Genomic DNA, 9,080 nt, shown 5'->3' on the forward strand with positions numbered 1-9,080 from the left:
TCCTCCGATTTTTGCCGTGACATCTCCCCGCCGCTTAAATATCATTTCCGGGTTTGTATACTTAATTTAGGCTTCGGTCACACGGACGCAGCTCCGCTGTATAAGCGACAGAGCGCTATGAACATTATGTAGCGAGGTCCCGTTTGCACACCACCGCGGGCACCGCGGCGCTCGGACCTCGGATCCACGTCCGTTGCAACTAAACCGTTTTTCACCCCTTACAAAAATGTTAACGTAGTCTATTATCTTCCAGCTATGGGTGTTCCTGTTAGCCAGCGCCAGTGCAGAAGTCGTACCGGAGCCGGGAGTGGAGCCCCCGTTGCGCTATGACATGCCGCCGCCGCCGGAGACGGCTCGCATGAGCACCCGCAACGTCTTTGAGACCTACGTCCAAATGCCGCTGGACCACTTCAATCCGCAGAACTCGGACACGTTTATGATGGTAACATTTCAAAAATTCGAAGACTAAGGGCTCATTTAGACGGTGCGAGAACTCGCATGCGTGTTTCATTCCTTACATTGCGTTATTTGATCGGTCGGCTGAATTGATGTAACCTCAATGGTCCGCAAATTCCGCAATGTAACCTAAAATCGTATACTAGTTCGCGCGCCGTCTGTATGAGCCCCAATAAAACACCATCTACTTTTATTAACTTTTTCTTGTTACGACTTCTGTGATAACGGTCAGGCATACAATTTAGTTCTGCCATAAGTACCTATCAAACTTATAAATAGCAGTACCTATGTAAGTAGGTACCTAATAAGCCTATGGACAGCTTTCATACGCACTTCAATTGAAGGCAGTGGCGGATTTGCAGTCGTTGCCGCCCTAGGCCCCAGGCCCTGTAGCCGTCCCCTTTCTCAGCACCAATTGATTTTTTTGTTACAATTTGCCGCCCGTAGGTAATATCTTGCCGCCCCAGGCCCGGGCCTACTGGGCCTTATTAGGGCAAATCTGCCACTGATTGAAGGTGTCTTCTATATTTAGATACTAAGCCTCTGTGATACTAAAAGGTAAATGCGTACGAACAGTCACCTTTCGTTTTGCAAATTGTTCGGGATTGCCATTCGTGCTTAGACGCACCATCTCCAAAATCTCATTCATCTATTATCCTCCCCAGCGCTACATGTTTAACGAACAATTCTTCGCCGGCCCAGGCTCGCCAGTTTTTATCCTGGTGGGCGGCGAGTGGAACATCGCGGCGGGGTGGCTGCTCGCAGGCAACATGTTCGAGATGGCTCGCGAGAACGGCGGTTATCAGGTGTACACCGAGCACCGGTATTACGGCGAGACTGTGCCTTACACGTGCGTATACCACCCTATAACTTCTTTTCATCTTAGCATAACCAAAAACCAGGGCCCCTAGATGTACAACTGTCAGATTTCGCGTCCAACAGTTGATTGAGTCTAGTTGGTTGAGGAGTCTAGTCAGTTGATTGTTTCCTGACACTCGTATAGGCGGGCGACGGGGGGGTTTAGCCGTATGCGATATCTATTTATTCTTGATAAGTAAATTCCTGACGTCTGGTAACCCTAATTGAGTCGCATGTTCAGGAGTCCTAGTTAACCAAGAGCGGGAACCACGTAATCTCATTAACTTAGCGTCGCACCTACTTAATAAAGTGGGCATTATTTATAAATTTCATTAATAAGGTAGAATCAAAATTAGCTAGACCTAGTAAAGCTAGCTACTAAAGCCCACTGAAAGTGTAAGTAAGTCACGCTTTACATTAGTTATAGTATGTAAGCTGTAACCTAATCCGACAGAATCAAATATAAAAAAATTAATGTAATAAGTAAGACAACTGGTTTCACTGGTCTCTTTCAGCAGGTTCTGAGGTAGGTACATAGACAAACACAAAGCTGATTTCCATATGGTGGAAACTTTCCTTTCTACATATTCTACGTAATTATTTACAGAAACTTCACCACCGAAAACCTGCGCTTCCTAAACGTCGACCAAGCCCTGGCCGACCTCGCGTTCTTCATCCAGAACATGAAGCAATCGTCTCAATTCGCTGACAGCAAGTTCATTCTCTATGGAGGTTCCTATGCTGCCAACATGGCGCTGTGGTTCAAACAGCGCTATCCACACTTGGTCGAGGGGGTGGTGGCATCGAGTGGACCGATTAAAGGAGAAGTTGACTTCACTGGTAATTTTTTTCTTTTGGATTTGTCCCTATAAGGCATAGGCCTCTGGGTCGAAAGGTCAGATGGACTGCCATCTTTCGTAAAAACCCAATTCAATATAAGCCAATTCTTCCCCAGGCTCCCATGAGCCGTCGCAAAAATGCCGGGATAACACGAGGAAGATGATGATTTTTTTGGATTTGTGTTTAAAAAGTCGGATACAGATTATAAGATATTTCAATTCCAGGATATTTGGAGGTAGTACACGACGCATTTTACGCGGAAGGCGGCGAGCAGTGCATATCGACCATCAGACAAGGCATATTGGACACCGTGGAAGCTCTGAAGACCGAGGAGGGCCGGCGTGAGTTAGAACAGGCCTACAGGTACATACTCATACTCATACTCATATCATATCTTTGCCCCAACACGTAAAAAAGTAACTTGATATTTAACACCCGGTTACCACAAAAAATAACTCCGTAGATCGTCACATATTTCAAAATAAAGTTTGAGGGCGCGATCTCTTTTAGACCTTACCACTGTTTTACCATCTGATTAGCATTGAACCCTTTATTATAGACAAAGACATATGTAACTCCGTATAAGATGAAATAAATAAAGTCTAAGAAAAAAACGTGCCTCGGAAATCAAGAAAAAGTCATTCTCGGATAGATGGCGCACACACCTTTGGCCTATGCTCGGCTAGATGGCGTTGAAGTTTAACAATTTGATATTTAACAATTTTAACACATAGGTATCAGTGAAAGAACGTGGGTCAAAATTATATAAAATAATAAAATCATTTAAATTTTTTGGTAGTTTTATACATTTCAATTTTGAGTTTTAATCGTGTGTTCATAGATGGCAGTAAATTTACTGTGACTACAAAATTTACTATGACAAGACCCTCTGTACTATCTTTTATCTTTGTTATAGGTTATGCGTGCCACTTCTAGACTACGATGACGTGTACGAACTAGGCTACTTCTCCGGTTTGATCAGCTGGAGATTCTCCGGTAACGTGCAGACGGCGCGGCCGGGCGACCTTCTAGCCATTTGCAACAACTTCGCCGGAAATATATACGGTATGGGACAGGGATGTTGCGCATGCGGATTTCGAAAATAATGCGGAAGTTCGGCGTCTGCGGATGCGAATATCCGCAACATCCCTGATATGGAACCTGCGGATTGCCCGCTTTTGGTTTGCATAATCTGATCTTTCTACCGAACAGACGACTATCTTATAACTGCATGACACCGTAAGATTGTGAACCCGTTAGTTTATAATCTAACGTAAGTTAGGTTAGGTTAGATTATAAATTATAATCTCCCTACCGTCAGTTTATAATGTAACTAGCGAGATTATAATATGACGAGTGTTTATAATTTTACGGTGACATAACTAAACCATGCTGATGCTAAAACCTCCTATATGCATAAACAGTAGGGGCTGCCCCCTACATACTTGTTTGGCTTGAAGTCACAGAATAAATAATGTTGAATGTCAAGTTTAAGTTTTCGTTCAAGGCCAGTAGATGGCAGAACCTACAAAACACAAGGGAGCGCGTTGCAACCCTAAAGTTGTAATGCAATTTTAGGGTTGGGTCATGAATCTAGTATTTTGTCTGGAACTGCATGAGGGGCGGCGGGAAATGACCGAACGGGATAGTCTTATGTATCTTTCAGTAGGAGTAGCAGCGAAAGCGCTGTTATTGTTTGTCCTTGTCACAGTCTCACTTTTTTTTATTCCCCACCATAAAGGAGGGTGGGCAAATTGGCCTAATGACCAATAAGGACAAGCTATATGTCACTGGATAGCTTATTCTAAGTTCTAATACTTTTACTATGGCAGATAGTCCCAAATCTTTGTGTGAAAAAAGTTATCACCGCAAAAAGTAGTGTGAGTTTAAACGTGACTGTATAGTTTTTTTCGGTACTAAGTTCCTGTGTCGCAGATCATTAAGGTTTTGTTATTGTGGATGATTTGGTGTCACGATATTTTAGTTTTTTTATTCGTTTTCTTATGTTTTTTTGTGTCATATTTGTTTTTTTTAAACAGAGATTTGACAAGTCTCGTCATACAAAAAAATGGAGTATATAAAAAAACCTTTCCAATGGTATGTCGCTTATTCTTATTGGCTCATAGGCCAGTGTCCATACAAATCTGCCCATCCTCCTTTGTATGGATTATGGTGGGAAACAAATAAATTCGACCAATCATAGTGTCGTATTGCCTATGTTTTGTCCCTCGCGAACGCAAGCGTATACCAAATCTATTAGGATCCTATTAGGAAGCTGATTAAAAGTGTGTCAACAGATGGCGCTGTTTATTAACCAACATTTTAATCTTTAGGCACCACCCCGATGCAGAAGATTGGGGGTTACATCGCCCAATCCGCTGGTTTGCAAACTTGCTGGAATTTGCAATATTCTATACTGATTAATACCTACAGTAACCCTCGATCAAACTGTAAGTACTTATTTATAACTAGAGATAGTAGAGATCTGTCCAAATAAGTTAAATATTAAATTAATGATATATAAGTACCTACTTAAATATGTACATAGAAAACAATCACGTAAGTATAGAACATCCGGACATACGAAATATTTTTGCCCAAGCTGAAACGGAGACCTTCGCTAACGCTCGGTCAATAAAGATATCTCTTATACATACGATACAACGAATCCAGAATACTTGTATATTCTAAGTAAATAATTTTTCTGATAATATTATTATTTTACATTTTAGCTCGAGCTTGGTACTACCAGACTTGTACAGAATACGGGTTCTACCAAACCGCACCCAGGAGTGGCACAGTATTTGATCCCTTAAGATGGCTCAGCGTCGATTTCTACGTCGATATTTGCAAAAAGGCTTTCACAGAGAGGTAAGAGTTTAATCCTGCTAACTAAACATAGACGGGAAAATGCCCAGTGTTTTAAGCGACATCTAGCGTGGGATTAGTGAACTAAACAAAAAATTTAGGCGTCATTATCTCAAGAAAAATCTTAAAAACGCGATTCAGGATTTTCGCTACACGGAACAGCGACATCTAGCGATGAACTCGTAAACTAAATAATATTATAGGCGACTGGCGTCATTATCTCAAGAAAAATCTTAATAGCGCGATTCAAGATTTTCACTACACGGAACAACGACATCTAGCGATGACTTGTAAACTAAATAAAATTGAAGGCGTCTGGGGTCATTATCTCAACAAAAATCTTAATAGCGCGATGCAGAATTTTCACTAGACGGAACAGTGACATCTAGCGTCCAATTTGTAAATATTAATTTTAGTTGTTTAGTGTCATTATTTGAAGAAAAATCTTAATAGCGCGATGCAGGATTTTTCACAAGGCGGAACAGCGACATCTAACGATGAATTTGTAAACTAAACTAAATTGTAGGCATCTGGGGTCATTAACTCGAGAAAAATCTTAAAGCGTGATGCAGTTTTGAATAAATTTACGGTTTAGACTCACTAGTGTAGTGTAGTGAGCAAAGAGTAAAGTAAGTATATATAGGTAAAGAGAGCCCTCTTGAAGCATTTTATGGAAACTCATTTGAAAGAGCCATCTCTGATTCTCCGCCGAAACTAAGTATGTTTGTGTGCGTGCACAACTACATATGCATCCATACGTGTACTTTCGTCCCACATAATATTAGGTCTACTTGGGCGGTTTACAAGTCCATTTTTTGTTTGGTTTCTTGTAACAAAAAACTTTAATTGTTTACAAGAAATCAAACAAAAAATGCACTTGTAAACCGCCCGAGTAGACCTAACATTATGTGGAAAAGGTTAATGTTATCAATAATGGAATAAATAAAAAAACAGAATATTAAATTAAATATGTTTATTGCATACATGTTTTACATCACATTATCGCAAGGAAAGTACAATTTTAGGTAAACAATAGAAAAGAAAGCGAGTGTGGCGAAAAAGCATTCACACACGAGAAAATACATGTTAATAAGAAAATTTGTATAATTTACTACGCACAATACAAGCACATAGTCTAGGCATTGTAGCAGATTTATCGATAGTGGCGTGCCTTATCAAAAGTAGGTACTTATTAGATACCTACCACGAAATAAATTTACTCTAAAATAGCGTCCATATCGCACAAAATAACACAGAACTCAACGCACTTTCTGGAGGTTTTCACAACAGGGCATGGCAGGGCAGGGGAGGCATGTGTTTTCATTCTATAATCTAATTTCCTCCAACACCATAACCAAACCATAACGAAGAAAATGGCTCAACCATCACTAAAATATTTTTAATTTACGCTCTTCCAGTGACAGGTAAAAAATTGCATGTTTTGGCCATATACCTAGTATTATATACTTAGATGAGCTGTACGCGTGCGCCCGTGAGGGACAGAACATACGCAATGCGACCAAATTAGTGCACCCGTGAGGGACAGAACATACGCAATGCGACCAAATTAAAAACACGTTTTGACGTTCCTGACAACCTACCAAACACAACCTACGTAATTTGGTCGGGTTATTTCAAAAGCGCTTTCTCTGTTACTCATACTAAAAGTTCCATAAGTGCATCTCGTTCGGTCAACTGGCTCCTCGCCCATTTCATCTATATATGATTGTACCTCTATGGTCTTGGCGGTTATGCAAGTGTTGCCAGCATAAACAAACAGCATAATTAAATCACATTTTAACAAAATTCTTATTTTTTCGCAAAATTAATTGAAAATTATAATAATTAAACATATTAATACGTACTTATTTTAATGTTAATATTAATGCCACTAAAATTATATGAATTTTATAGTGACACCTGGTGACGTAGTTTGTGTAATCGGAAGTCAACTTTACGCAATAGAATGTTGTCGGGGGCAAAATATAGAAATCGCCTGCATCCTTACTGACGTTAACTACATTTCTAGTGTCCCCCCCCCTGGTAGTGAGTCTAAACCGTAAAATTATTCAATGTTAGCATGTCTCACAACAGTTTAAATTCGATGAGCGTGATGCAGGATTTTCGCTACACGGAACAGCGACATCTAGCGACGAATTCGTAAACTAAATAAAATTGTAGGCGTCTGGGGTCATTATCTCAACAAAAATCTTAATAGCGCGATGCAGAATTTTCACTAGACGGAACAGTGACATCTAGCGTTCGATTTGTAAACTATTAATTTTAGTAGTTTAGTGTCATTATTTGAAGAAAAATCTTAATAGCGCGATTTAGGATTTTCACTAGACGGAACAGTGACATCTAGCGTTGCATTCTTAAACAAAAAAAAATTTGCTTAGTAAGACGTAATGACATTGGACAGGTGGAATACCACCCTTAAATGTTATTGCCGTTACAGATTCGACGAGGAGTTCGTATACGACGCAGTGGAGCGAGTGAATCTGATGTTCGGCGGCCTGGAACCGATCGTGAACAACACCATCAACATCCACGGCTCGTACGACCCGTGGCACGCGCTGGGCGTGCACGAACACGATCTCAGGGAGAACTCGCCCACTATCACAGTGCCGAGGTGAGATACTTTCAGTCGGGTTATTCCAACTAGTTACCAGTGGCACAGAATAAATAATAGTACTAAGTACAGAAGACTCACTCTCTAACAAAACGCGTATGTTACGATCAGCACAGATATGGCCGCTAGGTGGCGACAGCGCCACGCGCGGCTTATGGCTTTCCCCAAAATTGGGGCCGAACGGATGTACTTTTAGCTATCTGTAGCAAAGCGACGAAATCGCGGAGTGAGACACGCCTGCCACTGGTAACTACTGGGAACTCGGTTTGGTGGTAACGCCTGGGAATTTTTATTAGTTACCACTGATAAAAGGTGGGAATCCAGTGTACTTTGACATTCACTTGTATTGTTTGTGTAAGCAAAGAGAATTTGAAATAGAGGCGGATTGCCAAAGCAAATTATGTAGCCACTACAGTAATTCACTGCCATCTTTCGACAGAAGATTAAGACTGTTGGAACGCCATTTGACTTGGATCCTTATTCTTTCAACTGATGTGTTAATTTGTTAAATATTGAAATTAACGCCATCTACTCGACAGAAGGCCAATGGTATGGTGCAATCCGTGCAATCTTTTCGAGCGACGGCACCATAACCTTTGGTCTACTGTCGAGTAGATGGCGTTAATTTAACACAATATTTATCAGTGAAAGAATAAGGATCAAAGTCAAATGGCGTTCTAACAGTTTCAATCTTCTGTCGAAAGATGGCAGTAAATGTACTGTGGCTACAGAATTTACCCTAAACTAAAGCAAAGATAATAGGGTAATTCGCCAGTAACTGGCCACCCTAAATTAAAAATGAATTCTATTCACCTATAAGCAGAATTCATTTGAGTATAAAGTTTCAATAACTTGCCACCTTATACCAAAAATGAATTGTTTATAGGTAAATAGAATTCATAATTAGTTTAGGGTGGCCAATTACCTATAATCACTACATGTAAGTAAGCTCTCTAAGTTTTTTCCAATAGGAAGCGTAATAGTAAACTAAACCGTCACTAAAAAGTCGCTATGTTCAAAAATTTACGCATATTAAAGATAAACCTTTTGGACGCCAATGACCGATATATCCGCACCGTAGGTTCAACGCCTACTTCGGTGACGTTGAGTGACAGCTTTTGTGTTTGACACGGCGTCGAAAAGGTTAAAGAGATCAAACCTTTATTGACTATCTCTTTCGTTGTCTGTGCAGGGCATCTCACTGCTTCGACATGCAGGGCTGGTTGACCACCGACACCATCAGAATGACGCAGACCAAGCAACAGGTGCGCCGCATCGTGGCTTCCTGGCTCAACTAGAAGCGTTCACAGCTGGCCGCCAGATACGCATCCATTGTGACGTGGCCACAAAACTCACATTACTGGATAATTATTATAATTAATCATGGCCATTTTGTATGCTGCCACATTGCTAGCATAAAGATTTT

The 9,080-nt window shown here is 40.7% G+C and overlaps 1 protein-coding gene across 1 annotated transcript; it reads left to right on the top strand.

The window, feature by feature from the left end:
• The first annotated feature begins 304 nt into the window (after positions 1-304).
• LOC134649834 (putative serine protease K12H4.7) lies at positions 305-8,955 on the top strand. Its single transcript, XM_063504668.1, has 9 exons — positions 305-442; positions 1,122-1,306; positions 1,922-2,154; positions 2,379-2,517; positions 3,071-3,219; positions 4,488-4,604; positions 4,887-5,025; positions 7,481-7,654; positions 8,847-8,955. Exons 1-9 carry the CDS (start codon positions 332-334, stop codon positions 8,950-8,952), a joined length of 1,353 nt encoding a protein of 450 aa, XP_063360738.1. The 5' UTR covers positions 305-331; the 3' UTR covers positions 8,953-8,955.
• Positions 8,956-9,080: the final 125 nt, after the last annotated feature.

This window comes from Cydia amplana, chromosome 7, assembly GCF_948474715.1.
Source record: "Cydia amplana chromosome 7, ilCydAmpl1.1, whole genome shotgun sequence".
In the NCBI taxonomy this organism is placed as follows: Eukaryota; Metazoa; Arthropoda; class Insecta; order Lepidoptera; family Tortricidae; genus Cydia; species Cydia amplana.